This window comes from Vitis riparia, chromosome 1 (assembly GCF_004353265.1).
Source record: "Vitis riparia cultivar Riparia Gloire de Montpellier isolate 1030 chromosome 1, EGFV_Vit.rip_1.0, whole genome shotgun sequence".
Lineage (NCBI taxonomy): Eukaryota > Viridiplantae > Streptophyta > Magnoliopsida > Vitales > Vitaceae > Vitis > Vitis riparia.
This window is the reverse complement of record NC_048431.1, coordinates 15,782,737-15,805,390: the sequence shown is the minus strand read 5'-3', so window position 1 is coordinate 15,805,390 and position 22,654 is coordinate 15,782,737. Positions and strand designations below refer to the sequence as shown.

At 36.6% G+C, this 22,654-nt stretch overlaps 1 protein-coding gene and 1 non-coding gene across 2 annotated transcripts; both read right to left on the bottom strand.

The window, feature by feature from the left end:
• Positions 1-1,942: 1,942 nt before the first annotated feature.
• Positions 1,943-5,611, bottom strand: LOC117918437 (galactan beta-1,4-galactosyltransferase GALS3-like). The gene is made up of 2 exons (XM_034835103.1): positions 3,981-5,611; positions 1,943-2,921 (listed from the first exon to the last, which is right to left on the bottom strand). The coding sequence occupies exons 1-2, from the start codon at positions 5,219-5,221 to the stop codon at positions 2,576-2,578; spliced, it is 1,587 nt and encodes a 528-aa protein (XP_034690994.1). The 5' UTR covers positions 5,222-5,611; the 3' UTR covers positions 1,943-2,575.
• Positions 5,612-15,757: 10,146 nt separating this feature from the next.
• On the bottom strand, positions 15,758-15,864 carry LOC117926207. Its single transcript, XR_004653081.1, has one exon. It is a non-coding gene; the product is annotated as a small nucleolar RNA R71 (small nucleolar RNA).
• Positions 15,865-22,654: the final 6,790 nt, after the last annotated feature.

Genomic DNA, 22,654 nt, shown 5'->3' with positions numbered 1-22,654 from the left:
TAAATGACAATCTACTCATTGGATATGATGTAAGGATATTATCATCAGTCAAGATCTTGTAGTCTACTCAGTTTTGGTGGTTATTATTATCCTTAACAAGTTTCAAAATCATATGTGGCTTGCTCCAAAAAACTTCTAGTAAGTGTCCAAAATGTAGCTTAAAACCAGGGTTGATTTTCTTCAAACTTGTTTTAGTTCTAATTCCCATGTGAACTTTGAGGTATAGCTCCAAACGTTCTTCATGGTCGTGTTTGCTTGCCATCTTACTCTCTCCATAGTCTTCATTTCTCATCTCTTATGTTGTGAATTGATTCTATATGCCCTTGCTTAAGCTCTCATCGTGCTCCAAAAGTATTGAGTGTATCCTTTGAATATTTACCTCCTTTATGGACCTTAAATGAAGTTAGCTTTTTCACCTTGCATTTTTTCATCATTTTTAACCTAAAATTAAGATTAAAATATATGTTGGTTCCATAGCTATTGTTTTAGCATCAATTTAAGTTATGATGAGTTAAGCCTTTTATATGGCATAAATCATATTATTTAGTTGTGTGCTAATGGACCACATATTTGAGCTCTAATTAAATACCCAAAACTAGGCTCTGAGCCCAATCTAATAAGCCCTTAACCCTTGTAATGTGTATCTAATAAGCCCTTTTACTGCTCATGATTGACTTGATCGTTGGTGAGAGTTTGGCTAAAATGGTCACCTCACTCTAACCATTTTCTCGTGTTGTAGAGGAAGGTCACGATAGAAAAGGACACCATTCTCAAGAAGGTGAAACACCTATGCTTCATCACTGTAGGGTTTTCCATTGATGAGCGTCAAACTACAAGCTAATGCGCGGTTTGTCACAAAACTTGGATATGATATAGAGTACGGGTTCAATGCGGTGTCCACTTTCCCTGTCCTTGTGCAGACTATTCTCTGCTGGATGTGCTAGATTCTAGAATGAAAATATGGGAGGCAGCAGCTCAATCTTGATGTCTTCCTCAGAGTGGATCTCCGCATTAAAGTGTTGTCGAAAGCAATTGGTGATCCAATGGTTTATATTATATGATTATAGACCTTCGAGCACCAACAAAACCCTCCAGTTATGAGCCCTTCGTCTAGGAGCTGAAACTCAAGTTCATAGAGCTTACGGCCTTGGGCTCTGATCATGGATTTATGCCTTCGGGCCCTTAGAAGAGCTCACATGTCCAAGTTCGGCCATTCGCTACTCGACTGAAATGTTCTATTACATTTACAGATTGTGTCAATCTATATATATATGCGGGAATAAAGGATATATAACCTTAATATTGCAATGTTTACACGACGTAATACTGAGCTGAAAGTATGAAGATTCATTTTCTGTCTGAAAAATATTATAGTTCTTGATTATAATTTTTTTTCTCCTGAATTTATCCATTCAATCACAATTAAAGTGTTCATGCTACTATGAACATGGTGTGATGTAAGCAAATCATTAACTACAAAGAGCCAAACATCAGATAGGATCCCATCCTTCCACTTGTTCATGTTTATTTTAATAAGGGAAAAGGCATTTCACAAAGGCGGGTCAGCTTATTAAAGAAAAGTTTCCCATACTAAGAAATAGGTTTAATGTTGCCTTGAGATACAAGTCAATAACACCAGCTTCGGACTATCTTTCATCCTGTTTATTTTTTCTTCTACGGCACCTTAAAAAAGGCCACTACGTCACCCACATGCGCCCATTTGGACATAGACTACCCAACCCACATGCTCATTTAGACTTTTGTTATCAATGCTACCGACCTTGAGAGTATCGTGGAATATCCCCGCTAGCTGGTTTCCCACTTATTCCATGGCAATCCTTTCCCACCATCAAAGCATTGATTAGCCAAGAAAAAGTGAGATTTTTTACCCCATAACCCCCTCAACTCAAGAACACTACCAACACAATCAACAGCGAGTTCCTTTTCTCACAATCAACCAAGTTGATCTTTCAAAGAACGATTCCAAGGACTAAATAAATGAAGAAAAAAAAAATACAACTGTATTTTGTTTGTTTTTTTTTTTTACAGGGAAATAATATAACACATGTGCCTATACTTCGTACAAAAATATGATACAGAAAGAACCCCAATGAATTTCTGTTTCTACTGAGATGACTGGGAAAATAAAAAAGAAACAAGCAAAAAAGAAGCTATCACAAGGACTTCCTCTTTGCTATCTTGATGAGCCCTCCCTCATACGTCATATGTGAGGCAAAAATATTAGTGCATACCTTTATTTGTGGAAGCAAATATATTGATGCACACCTCTCATTGGCAAAAAGGAACTACAACATGATTTATCATTCATCATCGTGAGAAGGTTACTGATGTAAAAGAAGAGGAGAGAGGAGGCTAAGGGTATCAAGGCTTGAGATGGAGACAAAGTTTCTTGAGGTGTGCAAGAGGGGTTGCTATGCCACTCAGGCTATTCGTGTGTCAAGCTTGAACAAGACAAGTATGAGGAAGGCTCATGGACAGAAAAGGAGGGCTCCCTTCATGGTAGCTTGCTCTAGTCAAAAGGACAAAGGATCACATTTAAGGAAAAATTAACCTGTCATTGAGGAGTCCTTTGTAACCGAGACCCAATGGCTTTGAGCTCAAATATCTTCACAGACCCAGCAACAGCCCGCATTGTGGTGTCCATTACATAAGGTGTACCATCAAATGTGAGCTCCGTCGTATTTACCATCTTGCGACATGGCTCGCGCCGTTCTGCTACGGTTCCATGATAATGGAAATACTTGACCAGGTGGTCCGTTTTGTGTGTTGTCTTACCTGCTAGGTTTTGTGACAAGTGCACTCCTGTTGCAAACACATTGCGTGGTTGCACTGCATATTTCCGGTCCCTCCTGATTCCTCTCTTAACATCCCTATACACCAGCTTTTCAAACCCCCATTTTCTGCAATTACAGTACAAATAAGGAATGAAACAGATGAATCTGAATAAACCATGCAGTTGTCAAAATTCGAAACAACAAATTGATCAAGAACAGCTAATAAATCCCACAGTCTTCACTCATAAGTCTAATCATACCGGATTAGAATGTATTGTTATTAAGAAATCAGTTCCATGCTGCAAAATATTTGACCAATCAGGTTAGGAAGTGACAGGCCAGTAAGTGTAGTCCATAATTTTTATGGTTCATATCAGTATCTCATATTCACTAGGATATAATTGTTTTGATTGTACTCATCATTCAGATGTCTTCTTGGACAGGCAACGTCAGTAAATGAATAATAGTAGGCCTGGATTCCCCACTAAAATAAGGCCTCTAAAATAGAAAACTCTTTCACAAGGTCACAATCATGAAAACAAAAACAATCACTTTACTACAAAGTTGAAACCCACCCCATATCCACCTGCCCATAAACAATGAAGAAAGAAAGAATAAAAGCCAAACACACAAAGAATATTATGAACAATGAATCCAAATATGCACGGGCCACTTGGTCTATAATTTCAAGGTTAATATATAAAATGCGTCAAGCCCTCAACAATCACCAGGTAGCACTTTCATCTAACACCGTAATGTTGTAACATCCAACAGGGCCATTGCTGCAAATATACCATCCACTCTAATCTAACCTCCCTTCAAAGACATGAATTATTGATATTGAGAACTTAATGCTGAATGGTCAATGCAGTTAAGTTTGAAATGCAATGAGCCAACAAGTTCAATTTGGATCCCGTTTGAAAGCCAAATATGCTTATGCACACCAAAACTTGATCAATTAAAACCTAGGATTAGAAACATGTACGAAATTTCAGCACTATGAAGTTCTATCCAATTGAGTAGTGCCGAATCCAATTTTTCATTCTTCAAGCAAAATTGGATACTTGTGGGCTTGGGCATTTAGTAAATTACAGGTAAGTATTGAAGATTGGTGAACATATATCTAGATAACATGGAAAACAGGACAGGTGTGAAGTATTTAAATAGAGGAGAACATAAGTGTACCTGGGAGCTTTACCGGCGTCTGAAGAGAGGCAGAGCTTGTTGGATATGGGCATCTGTTCAATGGTGAATTGGGTATATCCGGAAAGGGAATTGAGTACGGACTTTATAGTGTTCTTAGGTGGCACATAGATATACTCATCAACATCAAAGAAGAACATCCACTTAGCCATAAAGCGATATCTATGCAAACAATCATTCACAATAAGGAACTGATTGTGATAATAGCCATCAAAACGTTCCTGCTCTCTTATATCCTGCAGTGTCACGTACCCTTTTTCCATCCACGGCTTCAACACCTCTAGAACCCCGGAATGTACACCACCTGCGTCGTGTATCACAAAATGGGCCCTCTCTCCGAAGAACTTAACGTGGTAGGCAATCCATTCCCTCACCCTCTGGGGACTCAAATTCCCGTATAAGGACGACCCGCAGTAGAGATAATCGTATTTGGGTTCGGCCGGGGATGTATAAAACGACGCATTTAAGCTCCCGGGGGCTTCTATTAGAGCTTCAATCGTGTCCGTCACATTGAGATCCCGATCACCGCCACCGGAAGTGGAGGCATGGAGGAGCAATTGGCCGCCGGAACCATTTTGGCCTACTGCAACAGGAAATGTACAGTTGACAACAACAACGGTGTAAACGCGGCCGTAGCCCCAGTCAGGGAGGATCTTGTAGCCGCGGGTGGAGATAGATGGTGGCATTTGTTGCTGTTGTTGGGTTTGATTGGATTGGGGAACCCACTCGCATTGATAGGTAGGATTACCGAAAAGGTGAAGGGGCTTGGAAGCGAGTCCGACGACCGCGAAAGTGTTGAGGCCACCTCTGTAAGCGGACATGAGGACGAAGTTGTATGCGGCTGCACCGTAAGGATTGAAGGCCCGCTTGATGATGCCACCGTCTAGAATCTGATCTTTTTGTTGCTGTTGAATGGAAGGAGGTGGGGGTAATGGTGGGGGAGAAGGAGGATCAGAGGCGGGTGGGGATAGGTGTGGAAGTGGTGGGGAGGTCACCTTCTGAGAAGAATTAGAAGAAGAAGAAGAAGAAGAGGATGAGATTGCGGAGAGACAGTTACGGAGATCGGATGGGGAGAATGAAAAACGAGGAGGGAAAAATTGAACAAGGGTTGCTATGGTACAGAGCAATAGAAGAGCAGTTAACAAAATTTTAAGCTCCGCCATACAGTTCCGTACAAACCCCACAAACGTTTTCTTCTCTACTCTCTCTTTCTCGTTTGCCATCGTTAATCTTCCTCTGCTTCTTGCTTAGTCTTCTAAGGAGAATAAAAAACCAAGAGAAATACAGAGAGCAGCACCAGCCACAAGAGAGAGATCCACCGCCACGGCAAACAAAAATTAACACAAAAACAGAAGGCAAAAAAGCAACTACCCAGAACCAAGAGGAGGACTAGACCCACAACCACTCCCAGAGTCCCACAACAAAAACCCACTCCTCTCTCAGCTGATTTGTTTCATATTAATCTTCTCTAATCAAAGCGCGTTATAGGAATGGAATCCGAGAGAACAGTGCATTTTATTGTTATCATGACATATGATTTGTATTTGTGAGGACATACATATAGAAGACTAGACAACCTGCCTCATACCTGGATATAAAGAGAGTTACAAAATTAAAGAAAAATCAGAAGAGGTAGAATTTTCAATTATTAAAGTTCCCAACAGTTTCCATTTTTCTATTTTATTAGAACATGATTGTAAAGTAGTTGTTTTACAGCCAAAAGGCGTGTCAAACCCCGATTGCGGGCCTCCCTGCTTTCTCATTTCTTCCATCTGTCGATTTGCCCTTCTCTTCCTTGAAATGCATATTTTTCCTTGCCCCTCTTACTACTTCCCTTGAACTTGTACTCCTCCTCTCCAGGTCCCATCCCCACCATCCGATTTTTCTCCGTTGATTCCATCAACTCATGTGATTTTTTCCTCTTTTACGAAAATATCTACCAATACCGGACCATGGCGCATTGTGTTATGACTAATGAGTCATGACAACTCAAATAAGATGACCACTATATTTTGAACTTTCAAAAGTTACAGGTATCATGAGAGTTTGAGATTCAATGAGGTAACAGGTACACTGCATATATTGATATCATTTCGCTGAGAAGCTAATTGTGTATTCTGAAATCCTGTTGTTATATATTAACGCATGTACTATCAGAATTTACAGATTGTATATTACCAATAAGTGTGAGATGAATTCGAGTAAAAAAAAAATGCGTGAAAGTTATTGATATATATACAGACAGAGTAAAGATTAAAAGAAGGTGAGAGGGGGCCGGGGGCAGAATATAATATATGAAAAGAGTGGGGACAGCGGTGCAAAAAGTGTTAAAAATAACGTAGGCGGTGGACAGGTGGACGATGGTGTGAAAATAGTCCAAAAAGGCTGTAGGTGGACCATTTCTGTTCGTTTGAAAATGAATAGAAAAGTGACGAGAGCACAAGATTTAAATCTGAACAAACGCGTGTCGAGATCCGGTCGACTCTTTCTAGAGAACTGGAATATGGAATGCGAAGGGCAACGGGCAACGGGCAACGGGCAACGGGCAACGCATGCACAGGTATTTTTATGTTATTTCCGGAATCCCAACGGAACCTGCTCTCTTTTTGTGGGATTCTAATTTACTGATCTAATTATACCATCAGCCCTTAAGTACTTGGCCTTTATGTGTTCAACAACTGTCAATTAATTATATTTTGATACTCAATGTCAATTCGATTGTCCCCACTCTACCATTTTCCAATGCAATACTAACCTTACACGAGGACTTACCATTACTTCATAGTATCAAATGTAGAGGTGGCAACTTCAAGGTTTTTTCTAGTTACCTGCCCCACCTCACCTCACCTCTATAAGGCCGAGTATGAGAGCAAAACAGTAAGGAATTTGATGGGTTTGGCTTATTTTTTAAAATCAGTAGTGCATAAAATTAGATTTTGTAATAACCTACCCCACCTCGAATATAGAATTACAAACTACCCTTTATATATTACAATATACCAAATAAGTCCCCCCTATAAATATTTATCTCCTCTTCATTCTTAGGATTCCTCGCTCAATAAAACTCTCATCTTCTCATACGCAAAGTCACTCAATTTTCCCTCTACTTCTCTTTCTCATCCTAGGTCTTTGTGGAGTCAATTGTTCTCACAAAGGTAGAGCTTAGCCAAAATCATACCCACTACAATGGCTCTCAAAGTCCACATCCCCTTCATTTCCCCATCTCACAATCCTCCTCAATTTTATTGTTCTAGATCTCATAGAGTGTTCATGGCCTGCACTTTACAATCAATCTAGAGAGTAACAAAAGCACTCTCAACAAACAATAATCACAATTATGACCATCAAATTATAAAGTAGTTTGGTGAATCATGAAAAACGATAGTTTTGCATCATGATTTACCGTAGGTCCTGTCTAGGGCGCATCACATACACTAGTGCACTCATAATGGGAAATTCATTCTGATAGCCAAGACAAACCATCTCACCAATTATGAGGTAGTACATTATAGTCTCTACTAAATTACTCAAATTCATAAACCAACTATAAACAACTTATCTATTTACAAGGAACCCATGACTTGTATGTTTTTGTGAAACTTCTAATGCACACAAGTTATGTACAATGTAAGAGACATAGGTCGAATGCTCAAATCAATACTAATACATCAAAGTGATGGCAAAATGATAGTTTGTTACATCATGTCTAGTTTTTAGGGGTTTAATCCCAATAAATCCAATCCCCGTAGATTGTGCAAACAAGGTGTATGAGCTTGAGTGAGAACCATAGGGATTCATAAGACAACACTGGCTCCCTTATAATACAATTCTAAACTCAATTCAACATCCCACTTATTAATGACATATTTTACATGAAAATAAGGCCAAGAATTGTATTTTAAGCTTGAACATATAATATTAAAAACACTCTCCAACTAGGCAATTATATGTCATAATGTGTACGCCAGAATTTCTTATGTTTTTCTTTGAGATTTTTTTCTCTTTTTATGTTTACAACCATATTTCTTGAACAATAATATATTGGTATCCTTATGAGACATTTCAGATGTGAGAATGAAAGGTCAATTTGGTCGAAAAATCGAAATTGTAAGGAGCTCTCTAATACTGATCCTATCCAACTAGTAAAATATTTTGAGATGATTGAAGAAGCTCAATAAGTCCAATTGTGGTGGAAAAAAATTTGTTGGATTTTTCACTTTCCAAACATAAATCTGACCAAATTTTAGAATTTTTAGAGATCATTTACATGAGGAATAATTTTAAGAAAGATGAGTAATTTTCTAACACATGAAATCACTATCAAGGGCCCTATAAGGGCCTCACCAGTTGCAACTACCCTTTTGCCCTTAAAATTCATGTGATTATAGCACATGGAGGCCTTTTAATTGTCTTAAAAAAGGGGAATGGGCTGGACTAAAGTGGGGGACTACTTCCATCATATTCTTGAGCCCTTAATTTGCATAAGAAAGGTTCTAACGTGGGGGAACTTAGGGTTAATTTAGGGAATGATATAAAAGAGCAATGGGCAACCACTGAAAGAGGGCTTTAGATATTCTTCCTTGAAGGGGATTTCTTGCACGTCTTGGAGTCAACCTTGGGAAGGGGAGATCTTGGATATACTTTCATTGTTAAGTTTTCTTTATTTTTTCATTCTTGTTTTTGTTTATTTCCTTCGTCATGATTTGGTTTTATTTAATGCATAACTAATCTTTTTATTATCATTGATCATTGCAATTTTGGATTTGATTTAAGGATTGATGTTTAATTTCTTGTTTTCCAGTTTATTCTTTCAAGTTAATTTCAATTCAATGTCCATTGAATGGTTATTTAGGTTGGGGAAAGAGTGCCTTAAGGCTTTCTCATTCTTCCATTAGAATGTATTCTTTCATCTATAATTGTTTTTAATTCAAAGTAACCTATGAGAAGAAAATTTGAAAACAAAAGAAAGAAAGATAAGAATAAGTCTACTTTTTTATACGTGAACACGATTGGAGATGTAACTCTTTTTTTATTTCCAGGATACAACATACAGAGGACCATGTCCTCTATTTAAACACAAAAAACTGGGATAACAAAATTACATTGAATCTGAAAACAAATTACATAGAGTCTGTATAAATGGTAGCAAAAAATCCAAGACTATCTGAGAGTAGTTTGATTTATTTTGTTTTTGAGATATGTTGCATAAACATTCCAAGATATGATCCAAGATATGCTTTGCGAGAATACTCCAAGATATGCTCTGTTTTGAATCCGAGATTTGCTCAATCAATTTGTTGAGATTTCCTTAACTAGTCGAACTACCATTTCGGGTTGAAGTTGTTGCCATTGATACTTCTTCATCTTTCAACATCTCTCCACTATTGTAGCATGAATTGTGGGAGTTTTCAACCTTATCACTTCCATAGTTATGCTCAACCTTATCACTCCTTTGAGTCCCACAATTCACGCCAAGATGCTAGGTTGTGCCAATACCCTCCCTCAAATTGTGTCGGGATTGGAGGCAAAGTTTGGTTAGAAAGTTACTGAGTGCAACCTTTGACATTGGTTTGGTGAAGAGGTCTACTACTTGCTTTTTAGTAGAGATATGTTGAGTGACGAGAAGTCCAACTGCAACTCGTTCGCACACAAAATGGTAATCTAATTTGATGTGTTTGCTACGAGCATGAAACACCAGATTTATTGTCATGTGAAGAGCACTTGTGTTATCACAGTAGAGAGTTGGTAGATGCCAATGGAATGTGAAGATCTTTAAGAATAAATGACATCCATGTGAGTTCAACTACTGTATTTTCCATGGCTCGATATTCCATTTCGGTGCTCGATCGAGAGATTGTATGCTATTTTTTTGCACACTAGAAGATGAGATTTACTCCAAGAAACGTACAGTATCCAATGATAGATCGCCGTGTGGTTGGACACCCCACCCAATCAGCATCAGAGAAAGCACAAAGATCCAGTGTTGTATTGGAAGTAAGCAAACTGATGTCAATTGTGCCTTTAACATATCTTAAGATCCTCTTAACCATTTTTAAATGCACGACAGTGGGAGTATGCATGATTTGTGATGCATAATTCACACTGTATGAAAAATCTGGTCTCACGAGGGTTAGGTACTGTAACAACAAGTCCTCTAAAATAACTCAGATCTTCTAGCAAGACATTATTTGATGATATCCTGGTTTTGGCTTCAAAAGGTGTGCTCATAGGCTTACAATTTACCATATTGGCTCTCTCAAGGATGGTAAGAGCATAGTGAGATTGGAACAAGTGAAGACCATCAAATGTTTGAGAAATCTTGATGCCAAGGAAGTGATGAATTTGACCCAAGTCCTTCATTGCGAATTCAGAGCTCAAAAGTTGAATGAAGGTTGATACTAGAGTTGTGGAGGAACCTGTGAGGAGTATATCATCTACATAAAGTAGGAGAATTAGTGTTCCAAGGTTAAAGTGAAAAATAAACAAAGATGGGTCGGCTAGGCTTAAAAAAAAATCCATATTTAAGAAGAAAAACACTAAATTGATCAAACCAAGCATGAGGTGCTTGTTTGAGACCATAGAGAGCCTTTTAAAGCCTGCACACATGTGTTGGATGTTCGAGATCAACCATTCCTAGAGGTTTTTCCATGTGTATGTCTTCTGAAATTAAACCATAAAGGAATGCATTTTTTTTACGTCAAGTTGACGTATGGGCCATTTTTTTAACAAGAGCTATAGTGATGACCATTCGAATAGTTCCGGGTTTGATGACTGAAGAGAAGGTTTCGACATAGTCCAGACCATCCACTTGATGATACTCTTTGGCCACAACACGACCTTTAAGGTGATCTAATGAACCATTGGGTTTGAGTTTTGGTTTGAATACCCATTTTGAACCAATAACATGCATGTCTGAGGTACATGGAACTAGCACCCAAGTTTTATTTTTATGTAAGGCTTCGAGTTCTTCATCCATTGCTGTTTTCCATCCCAGATGAGCTAGAACAACTTGTATGTTTTGAGGTTCATGAGGGATACTAGTTGAGTTTGTGGTGGAAGTCAAGGCATATTTTGGATTGGGTTTAATGATTCCTCTTTGAGATTAAGTGATCATAGAAGGTGGGGGTTGTGTTTGTGGTGGTTTATTTTGATGAATTTGTGATCGAGTGATCATAGAAGATGCTGGGTTGGCAATGTCATTATGTGGAGTGATGAAGGATTGCTCAGACAATTCAACCTGCAGGGGAGGTAACACATCGGTCTCAGGTTGTGATGTTTCGTTTGTGGAGGGTTGCAACACATCGGTCTTAGGTGTAGTCCCGAGTTGTTGACTTCTAGGCATTTTTGAGGAGGAACCAATGACAGTGTTAGAAACCAAAGTGAGTAATGGTATCGCAGGCAGAGGACTTGTACATGGTGGGGTTAATGTTTGGGATTCAATTTCAACATTGTGAGTCGAGTTCGTATGAGGCAACCATGAGTCAAAAATGCTTATGACATGAGATGTAGGTGGTACAATGCTTTGGTTCCGAGTGTTTTTATAAGGAAAAAAAAAGTTCATCAAAAACCACATGGCGAGATATAAACAATTTTCTGCTTGAGGGATGAAAGCACTTGTATCCTTTATGTTTATCACTATATCTCACAAATACGCAAAGAACAGTTTTTGGATCAAACTTGTGTTGCCTTGTATCCCATGTATAAGAAAAGCATTTGGAACCAAAGAAACGAAGTGAAGTGTAATCAGGATGAGTGCCATGAAGTGCAAAGTATGGAGTTTTAGAGTTAAAAGTAGATGAAGGCAAGCGATTTATTAGGTAGACAGCAGTGGAAAAAGATTCTACCCATAGAAATAGAGGAGCTCCACTATGAAATAACATGGTCATTCCAAGTTCTCGTATTATCTTATGTCGCCTTTCTACCATACCTATTTGCTCTGGAGTGTATGGACATGATACCTGATGTATACTTCCAGTGAAGAGGAAGTGAGATGATAACTTGAAGTTTATGAATTCTCCCCCTCCATCTGAGTAAAAAACCTTGATCTTTTTGTTAAATTGTCTGTTGACATATTGTTCAAAAGCTAAGTAAGCATTTACAAAATCAAATTTATGTTGTAAGGGAATTATCCAAGTATACTTAGAAAAATCATCAACTAAACATGAATAATATCTGAATTTTCCAATAGATAAAATAGGAGCAGGTCCCCACAAATCACAATGGATTTTTTCAAAAATGCTAGAACTTAGATATTTAGAACAAGAAAAAGGCAATCTACTAAGCTTCCCTAATTGGAAACTATCACAAATATGTTCGGATTTAACATTTCCAATAACGTCAATCAACCCTTTATTTTTTAAAAACTATAAAGCAAACAACTAAGGATGTCCTAAACGTTGATGCCAAATGTCTACGGAACAGGATTTGAAATGATGAGAAAAAAAAAAAGCTCCAGTGAGTTAGAGAGCACATAGAGATCACCCTTGCATCTCCCTGTGATCATTGGTTGTCCTGTTTGTCATTCCTTTACACAAAAATCAACATTAGTGAATTCACAATTAATTGGAAATTGAGTTGTTAGTTGACTTACGGAGAGCATTTTTTTTTTTCAAATAAGGGATTAGCAAGACATCATGAAATGGTAAGACTTTATTCTTTTGCTTAATGTTAGAATCTCCAATACCAAGAATTGGTAGAGAAAATCCATCACCAATAAGAATTGAATTTGAACCAAAATAATTTCGAATATTAGTTAGCATACCTTGCTTACCTATCATGTGATTTGAGGCTCTTGTGTCTGAGGTCCATTCCGTTTCAGCAATTGTGTTATCCAAGGTAAGTGCTGCCAGTGCTTGTGGTATGTCATCTTGTTGTGTTGGCCTTTTGGGCACCCACCAACATATTTTTGCAATATGTCCTACCATGCCACAATATTGACATTTTTCTTCACGATAGAGGTCTCTATCAGCAGGTGTCATACGTTGCTCTCTAGGTGGGGGAGGTCATCTTTGTTGAGTGTTGGACGTTGGGTTAGGGGAGTAGCCACGGTTTTGGTCCTTTGATTGTTGTCCCTAAAATCCTCTTCCTATTGAAGTGAATTTTTGCTTGATATCATGTGGAGGATTGTGGATATCTTTGTTGTTGTTGTCCGTAGAAGGCCATTTGAGGGGTGAGTGCATGATGGCATTTGCATGGTTTGAGAACCAATTTTTTCTTTGATCAAGGCTTTGAAGTTGTGAGACAAGCTTAGAGTGTGATGGTCTTGGTGGTTTGAGCATGGTAGTAGTAAAAGTTTCATAACGAGGACCAAGATAAGTGAGAAGACAAAATACATTTTCTTTGTCTGGGATTGGTTTCCCAATTGCCGCAAGACTGTCGCATAGGCTTTTGAAGGTTCAAATATGTTCTCCAATTGTTTTGTCATCTTCTTTCCGAAGATATGTTACTTGTTGCCTGAGTGTGAATTCTCGTTCTTGTGAATCTTCAGCGTAGGCATTTTTCAATGCTTTCCATACGACATTTGTTGTATCTAAGCCCATGACAAGGCCAAGTGTTTCTTCAGAGAGTGTTCCAATTATCCACCCTTGAAGAATATGGTCGGTTTTTCGCCATGCGATGTATGCTTCAGTTATTCTTGGAGCAGAAGTTTCTGCAATTGGGGTATTACTGGAATATGGTATGGTGTATTGAGGTGGAGTAGGATCTTCATTAGTAAGGTGACCAAGCAATTCTTGGCTTTCTACAAGGGCCAAGGCTTGTTCACGCCACAATGGATAATTTGTGGGGCTGAGTTTGAGAGTAATAAAATTTCCAACGTTGAGTGAGAGGGAAGTCATGGTTGTTTGAAGGCAAGATGTTGGGTTGTGCCGTTGTCATAGTGGCACTGATACCAAGAAGAAAATTTGAAAACAGAAGAAAAAAAGAAAAGAATAAATCTACTTTTGTATACGTGAACATGACTGAAGATGTAACTCTTTTTTTATTTCTAGGATACAACATACAAAGGACCACGTCCTCTATTTAAACACAAAAGACTGGGATAATAGAATTACTTTGAATCTGAAAACATATTACATAGAGTCCGTATAACTGGTAGCAAAAAATCCAAGACTATTTGAGAGTGATTTGATTTATTTTGTTTTTTAGATATGTTGTGTCAACATTCCAAGATATGATCCAAGATATGAGTTGCAAGAATACTCCAAGATATGCTTTGTTTTGAATCCGAGATTTGCTCAATCAATTTGTTGAGATTTCCTTCACTAGTCGAACTACCATTTTGGGTTGAAGTTATTGTCGTTGATACTCTTTCATCTTTCAACGTCTATCCACTATTGTAGCATGAATTGTGAGAGTTTTCAACCTTATCACTTCCATAGTTATGCTCAATCTTATCACTCCTTTGAGTCCCACAATTCACGCCAAGATGCTGGGTTGTGTCAATACTATCAAGAGAATCTGATTCACTCAATATAAAGCACCTCACCTCAACATTTGCTAATTGAGGATGTCTTAATAAGGTATCCCAAGCACTTAATAGTAAAGCCATTTTGACTTGGGATAACCTTGATTAAGATCTAAATGTCCTAATTAGGAAGCCTAAGGTCCCAATAAGGCATTCCAATTACTTAATGAGAAAGTCATTTTGACTTGAAACAACTCTATGTAAGCTTAGATAAGAATTTTCAAATCATTAAGTCTGTAGAAAATCTTAGGATTATGTAAAAAGGATTCAATTGATAAGTGAACACTTTTAGATGGAATATTAATGACAAAGATCATTCCAAGTTAAGAAAGGGATTTTAAGAATTTCTCATTCCTCAACTGTTAGTTACAAGTTAAGGTATTAACTAATTCTTATTTTTTACTTAACAACTTTCCAACCACTTCTTTGTCAAAGCAAGAATTGAAGAAAGAGTTATTTTTTCACTTCCAATTTCATTCATTTTCTTAATTTTTCTACATCACCCGCACTCTAAGATCCCTTCTCTAAGGTTTGACACCAACTCACTGGGTACTTTTTGAAGCTACAATTGCACAACTATGCTTGTGGAACAACTAAATTATTCATGCATATTTTAGCACAGTCATGTTTTTGGCACCATTGCTAAGGAAGGTGCATCCTAAAGGCTATAGCGAATTTTGCGGGAGTTTATTTGATTATGATCGTCATCACACCTTAGTGAATTCTTTCCACTCTCATTTCTTTTATTTCATTTATTTGCATTATTCTTGCATATATTTATTTTTATTTTTATTTTTTTTTAGTTTTTTAATTTATTTGCTTTGAATTTGTTGTTGGGATTGTTACCAAAGTTGTGTTTGGTAAATTGGAATAAGGATAGTCAAGACCATTTAGTTAGACCCATATCACCTATTCCTAATCTACCAACATGGATCAAATTCAAACTCTTAGAGATTACCTCCAATCGCTCATCACAAGTGTCATCTCTTGCATAATAATTCTTTACAATGCCCAACCATTTAAGATTGAGCCATCAATGATCCAACTACTACCTCAATTCTTAGGGGTGGATGGAGAAAATCATTATCTCCACCTGAAAGAATTTGAGGCAATATGTGAAACATTTCAAGAGCCTAATTGCGATATGGATGTTGTAAGACTTAACTTGTTTCCATTCTCTTTCAAAGAGAAGGCTAAATCATGGATCTATGATTTAAGGACAAGGTTTACAAGTATTTTGCTTGAAATGAAAACTAAATTTTTTAATCAATATTTCCCTCTTCAATGTACAATGACTCTTAGAAGGAAAATTACTCTTTTTAAACAAAATGAAAATGAGTCATTCTATGAGGGTTGGGAGAGATATCACAATTTAATCAACTCTTGTCCCCATCATGGTTATGAGCTATGAAGAGTTGTTAGTCTATTTTATGATGGATTAATCACTCAATCTCGCCAATTTGTTGAAACCATGTGCAACAGGGAATTCATGAGTAAAGAACCTGAGGAAGCCTATGATTTCTTAGAGCAACTAGCTAGAAGTTCTCATGTTTAGGACTCTTATAAGCCTAAGGAAAGTTTAGCTAGGGGAAAATAAGGAACAAGTGCCATGGGTGGGGAGAAGTATACTCTAAGTGAAAAACTTGATACAAGTGCTAGCTTAGCTACACTAGCTAAATGTATGGAAACAATGAAAGAGAAAAAAAAAAAAAAAAAAACAAAGGAGGTTAAGAGTGTGTTTAACTCTAATGAAGTCCCTTGTGCAATTTGTGACAACAACACACACATCACCCATAATTTTCTTACCACTCATTAATTAAAAGAGGCCTTGAAAGAACACCTTTATAGTGAGAACTCCTAATATTTTCCAACAATAGTTTCATCCTTACTACTATGAACCTAAATCAAGTTTTTGTTCCTATGAGCCAACACCTAATTTTGAGTTTTAGGAAACTATTAATCTTTTCATGGAGTATCAAACCTCCATGTGTGAGCTTACACAAACCTTATAAGAACTCAAAGATTCTCTATGTGAGTTTACTTCTATTTTGTAAGTACAAGAGCAAGGAGAATTCTAGTCCTCTTAACTTAATGAGTGAAACCAAGAGAGGCTAGTTGAAACTTATCCTTATGAGATAGAGTGAAAAAAAGACATTAGAGAAGAGGTAGCTATTTTAGAGGACATACGGGAAGGCTTTATGGAATAAAAAATGTTGACCAATCACACTTCATCATGTCACATGCATTAATTGAATGAACATGATTTAATTGACATGCATAATTTTGAGGTTGCTGATTTTTCTTAATAGTGAAATTTTTTTTCTTGAAATAAACACAATGCCAAAGGTAAACCCTTGGGCGTATCCTAAATAAAAACCTTATTGTTCTAAGTCTAAAAAAGATTGAGGCAAAAACTAAGCCACCCTTTAGCATAGGGAGATAAAACCCTTGATATGGTGGAGTTGTGGGACAACCAAACTCATATTTTTCAAGAAATAAGGTAGCCTTTGACACTTGTTTTGAACCTAATTTTATGGTTATCCCAAGTGCATAAATAAAATGATAGACACAAAAAGGTTTGTCTATCTTTATTTATTTAATTTATTTTTCTTTCTGTAGGTGGGTGACTTCATAATTTTACTCTTAATAACTCTCATGAAGGATCTTGAATTTAAATGAGTGTTTGTAGGCATATGAATTCCATTGTTGTTTGTGGTTATTATTTTAGTGAGATATATTTCATTTACAAGGCCCCAAAATCTCAATAAAACCTTAATGTAAGCCTTCATACATGGGAGAGAATGCATTTTTCTCTCCATGTTTTCCTCACCATGTTACCCTTCTTTCTCACATGCTATCCTAGCTTGACTAGAAAAAATGTTTTTAAATGGTTGAAGGGCTTATACATGTCCAAATGAGATGAAAGTACTTTTTTTAGATTTATAACTTCTTGAAGTTATATCTAACCAAATTTCATAATTGTTTGAGGTCATTTGCTTAGGGATCTAATTAAATATATTTTCAACTCTAAAGTGTTGCTTCTTTTTTACCAATAAAATATTTTGACGTATTTCAAAGGTTTAGAGATATGAAAATGATCTAAAATCAAATTTCTTGGATTTTTCATTTCTTGAGCTTGAATCTAACCAAGTTTCATAATTTTTTAAGGTTGTTTAATTAGAGAAACTATTAAAGACAAAAGAGCATAAAGTAGGACACTAGAGTTAGGTGCCACACCATTGGGGGCACCATAGCAAGATGCTACCCTTATTGTGGTGCCCCCTTCTTTGCTTATTAGGGGTGCCATAGTAGGGCGCCATCCCTATGGTGAAGCTCCCATCTCCTTTTTCCACCCATATGGTTTTCTCTTTGAAGGCCATTAGGTTTCTCCCTTCTCAACCCATGAAAAGACTATCCAATGAGGCCTTAATTCAAACCCTGAATCCTTATTATTTGGTTATCCAAAGTTACGCAACTTCAGTTCTTCACCTTCCATTCAAAGTCTTCATCAATCTTTCATTCCACATAGGGTCTCATTAGTCTTCCCTTATAAAAAGGTATCACCACACCACACTCTTCCTTACTCTATTCACATAAGTTTCCTACTCACCAACACATTCTCTCTTACCTTAACACTTTTCTTTTTCACTTCCACTAACACCAAGTGAGGCAAGTTCATTTTTGCTTTAAATATTTTAGTTGATTCTTACTAATTTGTGCTTTTACTATATTAGTGGATTATCAATTTTTGCTTTAGGGACCTTGGGACCTTCACATTCATTTTCTTTAAAGGTGATAAATTCTATGCATATTTCTTTATGATCTCATTATTTTCATCATATGTACACTTATGGATTGGGAAGTTTTGGGGTTGTTGAGTTTGGGGGGTGTTAGGACATAAAGTCTTATTTATATGTTGGCAATTTTGTTCTTTTTTATGTTTGGCCATAGAAATATTATTAGATAGTGACTTGCTCTCCATTGAATATCAAGGATTATTGTTCGTCCAACTAAAAAGTTATAATTATGTTTAAAAAGGTTTGACTTATAGCATATAAGGCTTCTTTGAGGTATAAAAGATATCATTTTTGTACTTAAAATGTTTTGTAGTTAATTTCACTTAAGTAGTAAGGACCACTCAAGTGGTCATGACAGTCCTATCGAGTTTAGAAATAGAATTTGGATGAATTTACTCAAACTCTATTTTGGAAACTTAAGATACTGATATTCTTTTAGTATTTGCCTATAAATACCTCATTATAACCCCTTACGAGTTAAAGATTTTTGGGAGATTGGAGATATATCGTTTGAGAGACCTCTCATTCTTAAGAGAGGAACTCCTTGAGAGAAAGCCTAACTGTCACACTATTTCCGATCTCTCATTCAAGGATTTGAGTATTTGAATCGTGGGTTGAAGACCTTAATCCATTTGAAGTGGCTAAATGATCTACTAGGAAGCAACAGGGAATTGCAGACGTGGATCAAGTTGTAGGTATTAAAGAGTAAGTCTTTAAGGTAAAGCCGCTAGGTAAATCTGTTGGGATTAAGCCCCTTAAAGCAAGACATAATGTAACAAAGTTAGACTTAATTATCCCCTTGCTATCTGATAAAACAAAGGCTATGAATAATTAAGGAAAATACCCAAAAAGGGGGGGGGGGGGTGAATTGGGTTTTTCAAAATCTTTTTCCACACAATAATATATGCACAAAATAAATAAAGGAAAGAGATAAAGTTAGAGAATTCAAACTCGGGTTTATAGTGGTTCGACACTCCCTTGCCTATGTCCACTCTCCTCAATCTCCTAACCGAGTGAGGGTTCTACTAACTTGAAGCTTCAATCAAGCTTTCAATCTTCTTACACTTGGATTCCGGTGATATGTCTAATAAGTTTGATTCTTTCCATTGGAGCACAAGATTATTTCTTAGTTATGTGCACTAGGGTCTTCACTGTAAAATGGAGAGGTAGAAAGAAGATATCAAACTTGGATGAATATGGTAAGATTATGGATAGGTTTCTTATCTTTTCCCAAATTTATTTGGGGATATGTCTTATAGACTATATAATACATCTCTTTCTTAAGTGGTATATCTGTTTATAAGATATCTAAAAGGATTTTTGGGTTATTACTTTTATAGTCAAGATCATCAAAAGATATTTGTTAACACAAATGTCAGATTTTCTACGAAGACTATATAATAAGGAATAAGGCAAAGAGTGATATAGATTGAAGGGCATATTAGAAGATAGTCTCACATTGCATAGGATACTATGGATCTAGAGGGTTAAAGACACACCATTCCTATGATTTCTAGTACATTAGTGCCTCATCATAGTGGGAATATATCCCACAGATTATGAAAAAGCAGTGAACAGTGTTTATACTCACTTAAGGCAATGAGCTATGAAGAGGTAGTTAGAATCTTTGTATTCTAACATAGTTTAGGTTCCTATAGAAGCGCCCAAAAGAATAAAACCCATAGGTATAAGTTGGTTTACAAAAGGAACATGAGAGTAGATGGAAAACTTAAGTTTTATGTGGCTAAAACTGTAGCTAAAGGTTATAGTTTGAAATTTTGTTTCAACTATGGAAAACCTTTTTTAATAGTGGTTATACTCAAATCCATCATATTACTCCTATCTATTGTAGTGTGTCATTTATGAGATATAACAACTAAACATTTTCATAGCAAAGGGCCTTGTGTGTACAAGAAAGCATAGGAAAGTGTGGTGATACTCTAAGATCTTTTAGGTAGATGACAATCTACTCATTGGATATAATGTAAAGATATTGTCATTTGTTAAGATTTGGTAGTCTACTCAGTTTTAGATGAAAATCTAGAGGAAAGCGCAATATATTCTTGGGGTTAAAGTCCTTTAGGACTATAAGAATAGGAAAATTGTGCCATGTCACCTACATAGATGAGCATTTGGTCAAGTACATGATGCAAGACTCCAAGAAGGGTTTGTTACTTTTTGAATTTGGAGTTGTCTTTCTTAGGATCAATGTCCTTGGAAATCTATGGAGAGAGATTGCATTAAGGTGGTATCCAATGCCTCTACAATGGATACATTAAGTATGCATTATGTGCTAGACCATATATTTGCTTTGTTACAGGAATAATGAGTGGATATTAGTTCATTTCCTTATTAGAGTTGTGGGCAAATGTCAAACATATACTCTAGTATCTTTAGAGAACGAGGGATTATATATTTGTGAGTCTTTGGGATGAGTTAGTATTTTTTTCCTACTGGGAAATTAGACTTCAGTTTAATAAAGACTCTCACAGATCTACATCTAGGTATGTGTACACTTTAAGTGGTTTTTTTTTTTATTGTTTCTATAGCAACAAAGGAAACCTTTTGGTTTATGGGTAGTTCCATTGGTTATATCGTCTAGTCAAACTCTAATAGTAAGGCATGATCACAATAACCAAAAAGGTGACTAAGATAATACTTAAAATGCAACTTGAGGTTAAGGAATGATCTAAATGTTGCTTAAGGTTGAATAATGAATAAGAAAATGATCCTATTTCATAGTCATGACAACTAAAAGATGACTAATATAATATTAAAAGTGTAGCTTCAAGCTAAAAAATGTTCTTAGGTCACCACTCAGGGCTGAAGGATGATTAGAATAATGATAATATAAAGATATGGCTCTATTGGAATCTTAGATCTAATCAATGGAAGTAATACCAATTTACAAAATAAAAATTATCTTTTAAGGTTAAAGTGTTAACCTTTAAGTTTGGATGTTCCCAAACCTTAAATTCCAAGTGTTCAAGACGACTTTGAAGTTGTTAGAAGTCTTGTAAACCCACAATTTTTCACCAGGTGACTCAATATTGTTCTTGGCACACTTCCAGTGGGGAGGAAAGGAGAGTGGAGGTTGTGACTCTTTTTTTCTTTGGATGGTGGAAGATAAAGTTATGGAAACCTTAACCCTTATAGGGAATTTATAGGGATCCTAATTGGGCTTAAGTGACTTGAGCCCATATGGGCTTAGGTCACTTAATCTAGTCCAAAATGGGTCCTAATTGATTAATTAACCTGATAAGGCCTATTAATTAATCAATTAGCCAAATCCAAAGACCTTGTTCACTTACCTTTGTGTAACCTTGCATAATCACAAAAACGCTTTTAAGCACAAAAGTTAACCTAGAGCTAATCTAACCCTCATAATCAATGCCAACACTAGGACCCATAGGAGTACTAACTCCCTCAAAATCTAATTTTGAAGTTGATTCAACATCCTACTATAGAGAATCACTTGAACTCCATTATCCTATGTAAATAACAATGAAACACTAAGTGCTCAGGTCCATGACCTACTATCCACTACATGCAGACTCCCCATGAATTGATGTTCATAATCTAACAAGGTAGTGCTATCACCTATCAAGATTATCTCTCAAATCCTTGAGTTACAGATCTCATTTATTATATGATCAATTGACATACTCTAGCTCCAAGGAGCATATGTCAAATTCCACTAAAAAAATTATTGTGACCACATATTTCATGATCATATGTCCTCTGAATCACCCAAGGGGACACACCGTCTCAATCCCATGAGATATCATGAGGCCTATATCGAGAATACTTGTTGCCACCAACCTCCATCAATAGTAGGGATATATGACCACTTTAGGGTCTCACCTAAAGGTCAAATCCTCTCAAGGTTGAGAGTCCATACAATATAGTAGCTTGATGAATCATGACAATTGATAGCTTTGCGTCATGATTCACCATAGAGTGTGCATTACATACACTAATGCACTTGGTTATCTGGATGAGTTTCCTATGATGAGTGCATTAGTGTATGTGATGTCATTGGGACAAGACTTAGAATGGATCATGATGTAAGGTTATCAATTGTTATGATTCATCAAGCTACTATATTGCATGGACTTTCAACCTTAAGAGGATATTGAGCCTATGCCAAAATTAACAGAAGGGTTTAACTTACGAGTAAGGTTGTAAGTTAATCATATATTCCTTATGGATTGAGTCATTGTTGATGAAGGTTGGTGAAAATATGTATTTTTAATAAAGGCACCATGATATCTCATGGGATTGATATAGAGTGTCCTTTTGGGTGATCCAAATGACATGTGATCTAGAAGGTTATGGTTATAGCATTTTCTTTAGTGAAAATTTGAAATATACTTCTTGTAGTTAGAGTATGT

Bases quoted from the DNA above. Each gene is read 5' to 3' on its own strand.
- LOC117918437 (XM_034835103.1), bottom strand. From the start codon at position 5,221: ATGGCAAACGAGAAAGAGAGAGTAGAGAAGAAAACGTTTGTGGGGTTT. The intron at 2,922-3,980 runs GTACACTTATGT...CTGTAATTGCAG, and splicing joins GACGCCGGTAAAGCTCCCAG to AAAATGGGGGTTTGAAAAGC.